General features: G+C 39.0%; 1 protein-coding gene across 1 annotated transcript; it reads right to left on the bottom strand.

Moving 5' to 3' along the window:
- Positions 1–6543: 6543 nt before the first annotated feature.
- On the bottom strand, positions 6544–9114 carry LOC147937985 (uncharacterized). Its single transcript, XM_087464322.1, has 3 exons — positions 8882–9114; positions 7231–8761; positions 6544–7141 (listed from the first exon to the last, which is right to left on the bottom strand). Exons 1-3 carry the CDS (start codon positions 8940–8942, stop codon positions 7036–7038), a joined length of 1698 nt encoding a protein of 565 aa, XP_087320448.1. The 5' UTR covers positions 8943–9114; the 3' UTR covers positions 6544–7035.
- Positions 9115–14326: the final 5212 nt, after the last annotated feature.

Below are 14326 nucleotides of genomic sequence, written 5' to 3'. Positions count from 1 at the left end.
GTGATTGATTATGGTGCAACACACCATGTGTCTCATGACATAAATGTTTTTGTTTCTTTGGATACTTCTATGGAAAGTTTTGTGAACATGCCAACAGGACAGCATGTTAAGATCAATGGAGTGGGAATGGTTCGACTTAATAAAGATTTGCTTCTCACGAATGTCTTGTTTATTCCAGAATTCAGATTGAGTCTCATCAGTATCAGTTCTTTGACTTTTGATCTTGGATCTCGGGTGATTTTTGACACTTCTTGTTGCAAAATACAGGATCCTACAAAGGCGGTGATGATTGGTAAGGGTTGTCGGATTGGTAAGCTCTATGTGCTCGATACAGAGGCGCCTTTGGTAACAATTAATGCAATGGTGGATATAGGTATGTAGCACAAGAGACTTGGACACCCTTCTTACTCAAGATTGGATGTGATTTCAGAAGTTTTGGGAACTACAGGACACAAGAATAAGAAGCCTGCTTACTGTCATGTATGTCACTTGGCAAAGCAGAAGAAGTTATCTTTTATATCTGAGAACAACATTTGTAATTCAACTTTTGAGTTGTTACATATAGATGTTTGGGGACCCTTTTCAGTGGAAACAGTTGAAGGTTATAAATATTTTTTGACCATTGTTGATGATCATTCTAGAGCAACCTCGATTTATTTGCTTAACAACAAGAGTGATGTTCTCACAGTCTTCCCAGCTTTCGTTAATCAAGTTGAGAATCAATATAACACTAAAGTGAAGTCAGTAAGATCAGATAACACTAAAGAGATAGCCTTCACTGAGTTTTATCAGTCACGTGGTATTGTTTCTTATCATTCTTGTAACATCCGCGAACCAAAATTGGGGATTTTGGGGATGGGTGTCGATCGACACCAGTGTAGTGTCGATCGACACCAGTAATTTCTGGTTCGACCAGATTGTTTTAATTAACGATTTGGACCGGTTTGGTTTAAGGAAAACCATAGAACCGGATTATTTAAGTGAGAAAACGACCTAGGTCGTGTTTTGGTTGTTTTGTCGCCGTTGAAACAAGGGAAAAGGAGAGAAAACTTTGTTCTTGAGTTTTGGGGGAGATTGGTGAGATTTCTTGGTGTTCTTGGGAGATCTGGAGCTGAGGAAGTGTTAGAAGCTTCCTAAGGTGTTGGATTCGTCATCCTTTGGTCAGAATCTTCCTGCAGAAGAGGTGAGTGCATGACCATGGCTTATCTAAGCCTGAGAATCCTTTGTTTGCTTGATTTGTTGTGTTTTGTGGTGTTGTTCTTGCTTGTGGTGGTTGTGTTATGGTTATTATAGGTTCCTGAGGCTTTTGGTATCAGAGCCTTTACGGTTCTAGGATTGTTTAGAGTGGTTTAAGGAAATTTAATTGGTTGAATTATTTTCTTATTGTTGGATGCATGATGTTGTGTGATGGAATTGATTATGAGTAATTAGTCAATTTGCATGTGGTATGGAGTCCTAGTATCATCCTCTTCGAGCCTTCAATGAGATTCCACGGTAAGTTGTTTTTTTTATGTTGTTAGTTGTGTAGTGTTTTTAGCTTCTGTGCGGAAGGTGCAGTTTGCTATTGGAAGTTGCTAGAAAGTTGTGGATCAAGCCGGTATCGGGAAATACCATTGGCGGTGACTTGTGGAAGTGGATGTATTGCATATGGAGTTCATTTGGATTTTTGACTCGTGTATCATGTGGAAAGGAAATAGCTCGGGAATTCTATAAATGGAAAGTTTCCATAAATAGAAGGTTGCTATAAATGGAAAGTTTCCATAAATAGAAGGTTGCTATAAATGCAAAGTTTCCATAAATAGAATGTCAAAAAAGGAAAGTTTCTAAAAATAGGAAGTTTAAATCTTGCCTATTAATGGGAAGAGTTGAGGTAGATCTAGTTGGGAGATACTTGATGACATCAAATTTGTTTGCTCAGGAGTGTGTGGGCCCAACTCATGTGATACCGATAGCTCGATGGACTTTGTGGCCAGAGAGTGGGAGTGGTATGTTTGCTTCGGATGACGATCCGAGAGCGCGCTTTAGGGTGACGACCCAAGAGCGGGATTTTGAGACTCCCTGGATACCGTAGCTGTGAGCCGCGGCTCGGCAGTGAGCCGGTATGTCTCGAGGGTTGCGACCCGAGAGCGGGGGGAGTGGGCGTGTGAGACTCCCTGGATACCGTAGCTGTAGGCTATGGCCTGGCAGTGAGCCGGTATGACTCGAAGGTTGCGACCTGAGAGCGGGGGGAGTGTGAGTGACTTCCTGGATGTCGTAGCTTAAGGTGGTTAGCCTGATAGCGAGCCGGTATGATTCGTTGGTTGCGACCACGGACGGGGGAAGCACTGAGTTGTGAGCAAATAATGTATAGGATGTGAGTATATTGACTAGAGGGAGACCTCGTGGTTCAGTCGGAGGTGTGCGGGCTGTTGCGACAGTTGCAGGGGAAACCTTGGCTGACGGTGTTTAGTCCGGTCGGAGGACGTGCGGGCCGTGTTGACGGTGGCACGGAGGTCCTTGACGGATGGATGGTGTTGCGGGATTCGAGGATGAATCCTTATTGGTGGAGGAGAATTGTAACATCCGCGAACCAAAATTGGGGATTTTGGGGATGGGTGTCGATCGACACCAGTGTAGTGTCGATCGACACCAGTAATTTCTGGTTTGACCAGATTGTTTTAATTAACGATTTGGACCGGTTTGGTTTAAGGAAAACCATAGAACCGAATTATTTAAGTGAGAAAACGACCTAGGTCGTGTTTTGGTTGTTTTGTCGCCATTGAAACAAGGGAAAAGGAGAGAAAACTTTGTTCTTGAGTTTTAGGGGAGATTGGTGAGATTTCTTGGTGTTCTTGGGAGATCTGGAGCTGAGGAAGTGTTAGAAGCTTCCTAAGGTGTTGGATTCGTCATCCTTTGGTCAGAATCTTCCTGCAGAAGAGGTGAGTGCATGACCATGGCTTATCTAAGCCTGAGAATCCTTTGTTTGCTTGATTTGTTGTGTTTTGTGGTGTTGTTCTTGCTTGTGGTGGTTGTGTTATGGTTATTATAGGTTCCTGAGGCTTTTCAGGTCAATTGGTGACAGCTTGTCCTGTGGGAAGGTTGTTAAAGGGTGAGGACCAGGGTTCGAGGAACGCCTGGCGCACCAATAACCTACTGGTGGATTGGGATATCCACAGTGATGGGTTAGAATCGATGCCCTGCAGGGCCAGCTTGGAGTCTGTTGGGCCGGCTAGCAGTGGGCTAGCAGGGTCCACAGACGGTCCGTTGGGGCAGCTAGCGGTGGGCTAGTGGGGTTCGCGGGACGGGTTGTCACATAAAAATCAATTTTTTATTGTTACAACCCGTCTCGTGGACCCCACTAGCCTCACTGCTAGCCCCAACGGACCGTCCGTGGACCCCACTAGCCCACCGCTAGCCGGCCCAACAGACCCCAAGCTGGCCCTGCAGGGCATCGATCCTAACCCATCACTGTGGAAATCCACATCCACCAGTAGGTTATTGGTGCGCCAGGCGTTCCTCAAACCCTGGTCCCCACCCTTTAACAATCTTCTTACTCCTCAAATATCTGATTCTATTCCTTCACAAAACATCTCTTCCTCACTACAAATTTCTCCACAAAGAGTAAGGAAACCTCCTGCTCATTTGAGTGATTATCATTGTTATTCCTTAGATATTGAAGTCGCTCATCCCATTTCTTCTTTTTTGTCCTATTCCAAAATTTCTTCATCTTACTTGGCTTATATTAATAACATTACCAAGATTCCTATTCCCTCTTCATATAAAGAGGCAAAGAAATCTAAGGAATGGTGTGAGGCCGTTGATAAGGAGATTGCAGCTATGGAACAGACTAACACTTGGGATGTCACGAGTCTTCCACCTGGTAAGAAAGTAGTTGGCTGCAAATGGGTCTTCACTCTGAAGTTTTATGCAGATGGATCATTGGAGATATATAAATCCAGGTTGGTTGCTAAGGGTTACACTCAAAAGGAGGGTTTGGATTATAAAGAAACATTTTCACCAGTTGCTAAGATGGTCACTGTGAAACTGTTACTCAAGATTTCAGCTTCTAAACAGTGGTATCTGCATCAACTAGATATCTCTAATGCTTTCTTAAACGGTGATCTTGATGAGGACATTTCTATGAAACTTCCAAAAGGGTATGCTGAGATTAAGGGGGACGTTTTGCCTAAGAACGTTGTTTGTCGGTTAAAGAAATCTATTTACGGCCTCAAACAAGCCTCTCGCCAATGGTTATTAAAATTTTCTACTTCCCTTTTATCTTTGGGTTTTGCGAAGTGTCATGGTGATCACACTTTGTTCGTTCGAAGCTCTGGAGATGATTTCATTGTTGTGTTGGTTTATGTTGATGATATAGTAATTGCTAGCACTTCTGATTCTGGTGCACATCAGTTAACCGCAGCTTTGACACAGAGTTTTAACTTACGAGAACTTGGTCCGTTGAAGTATTTCTTGGGTCTAGAAATAGCTCGGAACTCCCCTGGTTTATCGATCTGTCAGCGTAAATATGCCTTGGAACTTTTAACTTCTTCTGGCATGTTAGTTTGTAAAGATGTTCAGACTCCCATGGTTCTGAATCTGCAGCTTTCACGGACTTCTGGTGATCTCTTGACTGATACAGAGATGTATCGCAGTCTTGTTGGTAGGTTGATGTACCTCACCATCATTCGTCCGGATATCACCTTTGCTGTGAATAAGTTGTGTCAATTTTCTTCTGCTCCTCGCACCTCTCATCTCACAGCAGCTTATCAAGTCTTACAGTACATTAAGGGGACTATTGGACAAGGACTGGTCTATTCTGCAGAACCAGACCTTTCTTTGAAAGCTTTTGCGGATTCTGATTATGCTTCTTGTCCAGATAGTAGACAATCAACGACTGGTTTCACAATGTTTCTTGGTTCGTCACTTATCTCTTGGCGTTCTAAGAAGCAACAGACCATTTCTCGTTCCTCTACAGAAGCTGAGTATCGAGCTCTTTCTCTAACTTCTTGCGAGATGATGTGGATCACTACTTTACTTCGTGATTTGAGAGTTGGATCCTCCTCTGTTCCGATCCTCTTTTCCGATAGTACTGCAGCAATCTACATTGCCACAAATCCAGTTTTTTCACGAGAGAACTAAACATATTTAGGTCGATTGTCATACGGTTCGGGAAAAGCTGGATAGAGGACTTATCAAACTGCTTCATGTTCGAACTGAAGATCAGGTTGCAGACATTTTGACCAAGCCTCTCTTCCTTCCTCAATTTGAGCATCTCAAGTCCCAGATGAGCCTTCTTAACATATTCTCATCTTGAGGGGGACTATTGGTTTATGTAAATATGCTATTTGGTTCAGATAGTTGGTTTAGCATACGGTTTAGATACTTGTATATAACACATGTATTGTACAGCTATGATTAATTAATTTGAATGAGAAAAATATCTTTTAACAAATTTCTTCTCCCTCGTTCTCTCTCGTTTGTAATAGGTATCTAAATGATTGGTATTATAGACCGCTTCGATTTTACTATATTCGGTATTGTTAAACTTAAACAGATGATTATAGTATTTGGCAGATTATACGGTTAGAAACTTAGACGGACTAGGTGGTCATTGAGCAGGCTTCGATTGTTGGACGGGATCCACAAGTTTAAATGTGTCTAATAATTTTTAAAGTTTTTTTCATTTGCTGGTCTATGTTATCAATACAATAAAAGAAGAAGGTGTTTCTCTCAGCTTTTGTATTGAAGCAGAGACTGAAACATCATTTAAAATGAATACCCAATCAAATTAAAACAATTAATACAGCTAAGCACAATATTAGCCAATTGAATTTCTCGACAAAGGAACAAAAGTAATTCTTCAATTTGAGATGATGATAAACTCTGATTTGCCACCTGCTGCTTCTCAGTCAACATCCGTTTAACTTCATTCTTCCTCTGATCTCTTCACCGCGGTGTTCCGTAACCACATCTCATAAGTCGGGTGATTCCCCAAGATTCCAATCTTAAAGGAAATCCTCGAGGTCTGATTCATCTCTTAATTTAAACCTAGAGGTACATTAACCAGACCCTTAGAGCTATTTAATTCCCTTTTTTTAGTGTTTGAGTTACATATATATATTCTAATCTTACTTACCTAGAAGAATTACCCAAGTAAGGTGCAACATAAAAGTTCAAATCCACACAACAGTGCTCTTCAATAAGGTGTTTGGGTCACCAAAACAGAAAATCAACAAGTTTGTTTTCTTCTTCTACTAAGATCATCAGCTCCAAACGGGTATTTGTAATTCCTGCAACTATATTTTGTGTAAACGGTATAACGCCATTTACATGCTTGATCTTTGGTTCACAAAAAAATTGTTAACACAATAGCATTTTATCGTCAAGCAGCCTTTTTTTCTTTTGGTAAAAGTCAAAGCAGCCTTTTAACATTATTAGATGAATTTCATTGCTCATACCTATGGTTATGTTCAATAACTACCTCAATGTAACTGTATGTTCTTAGGATTATTTAATTTCATATATGTGTTGAAACTCAGAGGGAGTGTTAACGTAAAACAGAGATTTGATTCAAATAGCTTCAAATTAACAAGTAACCGATAAACATGAAACAACGTTCACAAGAAACGCAGAATCATCATCTCATCTGCAAGAGTCTCCAATGGAGATCCAACAAACGATGAGGAAGATAAAACCTAGAAGACTCTAGAAAGCTAACAAGTTCAGATAATTTTGCATAATCATAAGTGATGAGCTAACAATGCTCTTATAGAGAGTTAACAAACGGTGGTGTTCCCATTCCGTGACGTTGACAATTTTATTCCGTTACGACTCCAGCTGCCTTTTCTCACGTGCTTTACTTCTTCTTCTTATCTTGACCACACGTGCAGACTCCCATTATACTATATCAAAGCTCCCCTATTCGAAGAACCTTGACCACAAGGTTCAGTTGTAAAACAGTACATGGATCTTGACTTGCAGCTAACAACTCCATTGTAACTTCAGTTTGAATCAAAGATTATTGAAACTGAACCTCTAGGATCCCAAACTTGACTGTCAAAATTCTGTGAAGATGGAGCCTTGCAACGATGCCACACATAGTGACTTGCAATCCCAAAGTGCATATAAGTATTCAAAGCCATGATCATTTGTTGCAGCTCCACTTTGCATTTACCTGCCACCTTAACTAATGGCTTCTGCACAAGATATTTTGCAGGTGATATTGCAACACTCTCCAAATTGAAGACTAACTCTGAAACTATATGTAAAAGCTTGAATCTCCACTTGTGCTTAATTTGATAAGTCACTTCACCATGTATAAACTGTTGCAGATCTTGTAAAGTTTGTCTCAACCACATTCTGCACCACAAGCTTGACATTTGTGTTTGGCTCGGCAATCTTGTAAGCTCAGATGCAGTCCCCCTCCTCTTGAATTCAGTTTGAACACCAAAACTGATGAAGTTACTGTATCCTCTTTGCATGAGTGCATCATCAGAAATAGTCTGCAATTTTGCAGCCAACCAACTGAAAATTACAGCAGATACTATCTCAACTCCTTTAGTAGATTTCTCTAGCGGCTGTTGCAAATAGAACACTGCAGAAGCAAAAAATCCAGCAAGAGAAGGAGAAACATAGATGGTCTGCATGAACACAAATGTCCTATCCATCTCTTGTTTCTGGAAATCACTAAGGTGAACTTGTACACAATCAATTGGTACTCTCCTCAGTGTTGTTTTGAACTTGAACATCCTCGTCTTATAGCATATAGTCTTCTTCTTCTTCTTCTTCTCAAGCTCTGAAACTTTGTGCATTTTTAAAGAATTGTTCTTCAGCCATAAGGAAGGTTGTGTTGCTGTCACCCCCTTAGTCCCATCATCGCTTGAATTCTGCAACAAGCCCACCACATCGATCTGATTGAATAAACCATTTTGAACAAAACTGCTGATAATCGAATTCCACTGTCTGATGCTACCACGTCTTACACCACAATCTGAAAAGCTTCCACACATTTCGTACAGCCCCAAGATCCTCTCATCGATATAGCTATCTCTGGAGCCTCTGTTTACAATTAGTGTCTGCGTTTTCCGTTGCAAGTCGTACCTTCTTAAAAGAGCTTGTGATGCATGTGTGATATGTACAAACAATCTCATATTCATGTTCCCATTTTGAAAGCACTCTCGAACATCAACTCGTAGTATTAACGCCTGATGAACAAACCACATGTCAATGCCAAAATCTGAGACAAAGAAAACGTCATTACCCTGTAGCGCTAGGTCCTCTTTTGCACCTCTGGTCTGTCCTCTTGACGAGCAAATATCTTCATGTAAACCCAGTTCTAGAACACCTTTTGCATCAGTCAACTGCTTCCCCAAGATATATTTAAACAGCCAATCTGCCTTTGCACTTGGTGCTCTTCTATGTTTAAACTTGAATTTCCAAGATTTAAACCCTCTCGTTTTCCTCTTTATTCCCAGCATTTCTCTATATTGAGAAATTTTACCGAACACTTGGTGTGCAGAGCAATTCTTCTTGATACTTAACAATTTATCACCTCTCTCTACACCACTTTCAACCTCAAATCTCTTATTACTATACTTTTGAACATCTTCTTGCTCTAGATTCTCGTTCATCACCACAGTTCCTAGCTTTCCCAATCCTAAATTCACTTCCCTAAGTTCAATACTCTTCCAAATCTCAGAATTAGCAGTTGGTACCTGAAATTGTGGAGTTAATTCTTCTTTCACAATTGTCGAAATAGCCTTTGCGTTTTCTTCGTCTTGCACTGGCCGATCCTCAACTTCAGTTTCAACAGATTCTTTATCATTAGGCATTTGATCTTTATCACCACTTATCAACTCCCCATGCTCGATCAATTCTCCATGATTCAACGAATCTGTTTCACTGGCTTCAGATTTGAATTCAATTTTATCTTCAGGGAATTGGTCATCATCACCATCAACCATGAGAATCCCTAAGTTCTTGTGTTACAAGTGGTGATCTGAGGTTTCTGGCTCTGCGCAGAACACACACAACCCCTTCGACCATCTCTCTTCAATCTCTTCCATCGATAAGCTCCGACGGATCTTCATTGTCCGATTAGTACGAACAGCTTTGATCTCCACCATGGATCCGAGGTCGGCTAGCTCTGATACCATTGTTAACGTAAAACAGAGATTTGATTCAAATAGCTTCAAATTAACAAGTAACCGATAAACATGAAACAACGTTCACAAGAAACGCAGAATCATCATCTCATCTGCAAGAGTCTCCAATGGAGATCCAACAAACGATGAGGAAGATAAAACCTAGAAGACTCTAGAAAGCTAACAAGTTCAGATAATTTTGCATAATCATAAGTGATGAGCTAACAATGCTCTTATAGAGAGTTAACAAACGGTGGTGTTCCCATTCCGTGACGTTGACAATTTTATTCCGTTACGACTCCAGCTGCCTTTTCTCACGTGCTTTACTTCTTCTTCTTATCTTGACCACACGTGCAGACTCCCATTATACTATATCAGGGAGATAGGTAGAAACAGAGAAAAATTTTGTTCATTAAGAACTGAACGATGATTACGATCTTGTAGCTTACTACTCCGGCTGTAGCTTCTCTCTACCTTTGGCAAGCTTCACGATTATTTTATCCAAATCTAGATTTAATGGCAAATCAACTACTTTTGACTTTTATTTTTCATGTTTGTGAACTTTTTTAATATTTTTTATTTGGTGAGTTTTAGGTATTAGTTGTGTTTATCAGACCGGAAAAAAATATTGGGGAAAAGCTAAAAAGAACAAACACTCTCAGGCACGGGAATTGAGATCCTCTTACCAACCATGCCTTCCGGCGCCGGTGAGATCTATGTTCGCCGGCGTCGGGGGGTGATAAACCTGTTTAATCTTTCTGTTATCTACCGAAGCTTTGCTCTGTTCTATTATTTTACCTCTAAGTTCTATCCCCCTAAAAATCCAAACAAAAATTTCCAAGAAGCTTTCTGTTCTAAGAGTTACTCTACCGACGGAAGAGTTATTTGTTACTCTACAAGCTCCGATCTGAACCAGGTTTCGGATGCATACCCGCTCGTGAACCCTACATCAGAAGCTTCAAATCAGTCCAACTGCTCCTTATCTCATATATCTGAGCAAGACTTCATCAATACATCTTTTGGCTCTAGATCTGGACTAGCATCGCGACCACCTTTTTTCCCTTCCTACTGGATTTCGTTGATGGCAAAAGTTTCTTTTAGACCATCAGATGTGCCTTTTCCAGTGGGAACGTCGACGGCACACGGCGAGCTCATCAGCTGGCAGATGGTCCAACAAGATGCTCCATCGCCGCATGTCACTCCAATCTTTCAGAACGGCGGCGAATCTTGCTCTCACCACCAAACAGCATCAATCCTAGGGTTTACTAGGATGGGCCTCGGTTATATTCATGGCCCATTAACCCCAATGTGGACCATATCCAGGTCTGATTTCTCAACTGCTCTGCTTAGTATCCCTCAGAAAAGTGTTTGCTTGATAATGGAGAGAAAGGTCTCCCATTCGGTCATAGGAACATTGTCTTTAGGGAAAACTAGCGTAATCAATCCTCCAAACCGTATGGATATTGCATTCTACCTGCCACCGGACGTAAGTTTAAGTTTGAAGCTTTGTGGAGCCTCAAACATTATGTATTATGATACGTATCAAACCGCTGTCCCTTTCCCTGACCTTGAACCGAGTTTAAAGCTTCCCAGTTTCGATGCTGATAAGGTTATATCAAGCTCACTCTCTTTAGTACCCACTACTTCTGCTTGGTCAAGTCAAGATTTTCTCGGTAGCAGAGCACTGGCGTCTTTAGAATGGTTTGATAGACTTTTGTGTCGAGGCCATCTTATCAGCCTTGGTCGGATGTTTGCATTGGGTAGCAATAAGTATGAACCTGAACCGACTTTGTTTCTAAACCCGCTGCTTTTTCCCATTGAACCCACTTCCCATCTATCGCCACTAGATCTTAAGCTTGGGTATGTTGTTAACTTTCAGGGCCAAACTGACTTCAAGCTTTGTGTGGATTTCCTTAACCTCCATGACAGTGAGTTTCATGTGAGGGAGGACCCACCTGCTTTGATACAGTTTGTTACCCACGCTCTCCAAATCCCGTTTGTAGCTTCATATAGAACAATGAGGTCTGTTTCTAAAAGCTTGAAATATTATGTGACTATGCTCATGAACCCTCTCCTATGGGCAAGAAGCTCTCCAACTGTTCCCCTTGTGAAACACTTTTCTACAAGCTCGAATGCGTTATCCGCTAGAGCCTTTTCTGACCTCTCTTGGGTCGAGGATCTCGTGAAGCCTTGCTTTCAAGACGAATCCGCATTGGTTCCAACAGACTTCTCAAACATTGAAAAACTTGTTCAAGTTGAAAATCCCTTTGTTAAGCTCATGGAGCTCCTATCTTTATGTTGCTTTGTTTATGTTAAATCTGGTTGTAAGAACTCACCTCTTTTTGAGGTTTCTGCTTAATTAAAAGCATTTGTTTGACCAAAAAAAAAAAAAAGTTGTGTTTATCAAAGAAATTGCATCGTTTTAGGTTAGAATTGGTTTTATGATTTTTTTCTCTTTTGATCATCTAAGTTTATTATTTTTTAAAATAGGTGTAGTCATTTTTTAGTTAAGAAAGGTTGATGTGAACATCTATAAACACCAACTTCTATAAGCTAAGAACTAAGTTTTGCAATTTTTTTTGTTGAGAAAGCATCGAAGTAGATGAAACTGCTACTAATAAAGAGTTTAAATCTCAGAGCCAATAGAGGAACATGTTGCAACACAACCAAAAAAAGAGTACCAATGGTCCATGACTTCTGTTTTGGCATCCCCTCTTTTAGGAAAGATTTGTTTTGCTTGAATTCCCTTTATGGCGTCTAGAATTTCTCTCATGTCATTTCTTATGGTAATGCTTTGTGACACTCAAACTTAGTTTCTTATTTTAAATTTTTTTATTTGCCTGCTAAAGTGGCAGCTACCACCTCCAAACAAACTAAAATACAACATGGAGGGAAGGATACAACATTTGTTGCATGGGATTGATTCTTTGAAACCATATGGGTGCGGTCAAGTAGTATGGAGCTAAGGCTTTTCCAAAGCTATGATCTATCTTGGATATGCATATATTGACAACCTAAGTTCAAAGAGGCATGTTTGAAAGTGATTCAAGATGTTTGGTTCAAGCCGTCGGTTCTCCTAAGAATGGCCAAGACTTCAAAGCTTTATAAAGGATATCTTGTGGAGAAGGAGACAATGATTTAAACCAAACACTTTATTCCAAGATCGTCAAGCTAGCTAATCAACATCCACGAATAATTTTTACAAAGCAAATCTTATCCTGGTTTATCATGTTGTATTGGAAAATTGAACTAAATTAGATGACTTCAATTATTGAGCTTGATTGGCAAAACTATTGTATTGGTAGTGATATATAATGAGTAAGTTCGAGTTATAATTAAAAAAATCACATTTATATACAATATCATCCAATTTATATATAATTAAAGTAAATTTTAATGTTTGTTTATCTAAGTATTTATTTTTTTTTAAAAATCATTTATGCGGACTCACATATCAATGTGTAATAAAAATTACAATAACCACAATTTGTTTAAGTCTAATGTTTTTTCTTCATTTTTTACTTTGAAAACTATAACAAATAATATAAATACGAAAAACAAAAAAAATTATCAATGACCACTACCAAAAAAACTTTATTAATTATGATATTTAATTCCAAACACTATAAAACAAATACTATTACAAAATATACAAAATAAAAAATAATCTAAAAATAACCCTCAGCGTAGCGCAGATACCAATCTAGTTCATTGTAAAATTGTTTAGACCCATCTAAAATGGATAGGCACCTGCTAAACTACTCGCTCGTTATCATGACTGATTTGATGAGGTTTTCTTTTTGTATAAAAGATTGATTTGATATCAACTTTTATCAATTAATGTTGACAAATTGTAAATTTTAAGAATAATTAATTAAGAATTTTAAAATTTAATAAATTACTATTAGTTAATAGTTATAAAAATTTTGTTAGTGTAAATAAATAATATATTTATAACTAAACATTAATTTTTTAAAAAAATTATATGAAAATTTTACACGATCAATCTTTTTGATACAAAGAAAAGAGTATAATAGAAAAGAAGGAAGACGGAGTAAATCTTTTTGTAAAGACTTTTTATACATCATTACAAGATAAAAACCGATTAATAATTACAAATTTCACCTACTTACTATTTTCGAACTCTAATTATAACTCTTTCGAAAAGGTAAATTTAACCTAAAAATTTTAAAAGACTAAACGTTTTTTAATTGCGAGCGTAACTTTCTCGTGGCTATCCACTTACAAAGACAAAGCACTCTTCCACATTGAGGTTCATTACGAAATATGAAAAAGACTACTAAAATCACACTTTTGTTCGATATATGATCATCACAGGATCAAAATTTTGTTTGGACCACCACTATATAATAGATAAAAGTAATTTTTAGTTAGGATAATCAGATCCTGAGGCATATAAGTAATAATATATCAAGATATGTAGATGCTAAGTTATCATCATCACATAGCACATGTGAATTCCCTTGCAATGGCATTGCAATATGTATACAATCATAGGAATACGTAAAGTGTTTAAAAAAGTTAGTGGAAAATTTTGACCAATATCAGGGGCGGACCCAGCATAAAATATTAGTGGGGGCATAGAGGTATCGAACCCTTAACCTCATGTGTTTTTGAGCTAGTCTAAAGCCATTTGGCCGTGGCTACTTTATTTTGTCATTTCGTCGAGAAAATATAACTTTGATATAAATCACACGAAAGTTTAATCAAATAGCTTACAAATCGTTTGATATAAATCACTTGTATGATATAGTTGATAGATTTTATTGATAGATTAAACTTTAGTGATGACAGAGAAAAAATCGTAGGTAAATTTAAATGGTTGGTAGTTTTTAGTGGTAGATTTTCATCCAATAATGATAGATTTATGGGAATATTGTCGGAATAGGCATTATTTGGCAAGGAGTTTCGGATTTGGGCACTTTGTACAGTAAAACCAAACAGTATCAAAAATATAAGTTGTTTCTGACTCTTTTGCCCTTCGCTGATTGAAGGGTTTTTAGACATGACGGTGGCAAGAGGGGGAGTTGATCACGACAGCAGCGGTGGCTCGTGGAGTTGTCTGAGAAGTGGCTGTGTTTGGGTCTGGAATTAGCGGTGGTGCCGTAACTGCTAGTGGCCGGTGGTTGACATTTCTTTAGAACGGCTTCTCTAATGCCCCAGATCCCGAAAAAAAACTAAAC

The sequence above is a fragment of the Camelina sativa genome, chromosome 9 (genome assembly GCF_030686135.1).
Source record: "Camelina sativa cultivar CO46 ecotype springtype chromosome 9, ASM3068613v1".
NCBI classification, from domain to species: domain Eukaryota; kingdom Viridiplantae; phylum Streptophyta; class Magnoliopsida; order Brassicales; family Brassicaceae; genus Camelina; species Camelina sativa.
The sequence above is the reverse complement of the archived record's forward strand: the minus strand, read 5'-3'. Positions and strand labels throughout refer to the sequence as shown.

What these genes read in the sequence shown, in the direction of transcription:
- LOC147937985 (XM_087464322.1), bottom strand. Translation starts at nt 8,942, where the DNA reads ATGGTTGATGGTGATGATGACCAATTCCCTGAAGATAAAATTGAATTC. An exon ending in TGAATTCAAATCTGAAGCCA is followed by an intron (nt 8,762 to 8,881) that starts GTGAAACAGATT and finishes AGGATCGGCCAG; the next exon opens with TGCAAGACGAAGAAAACGCA. An exon ending in CTTTTACATATAGTTTCAGA is followed by an intron (nt 7,142 to 7,230) that starts GTTAGTCTTCAA and finishes GTAAATGCAAAG; the next exon opens with TGGAGCTGCAACAAATGATC.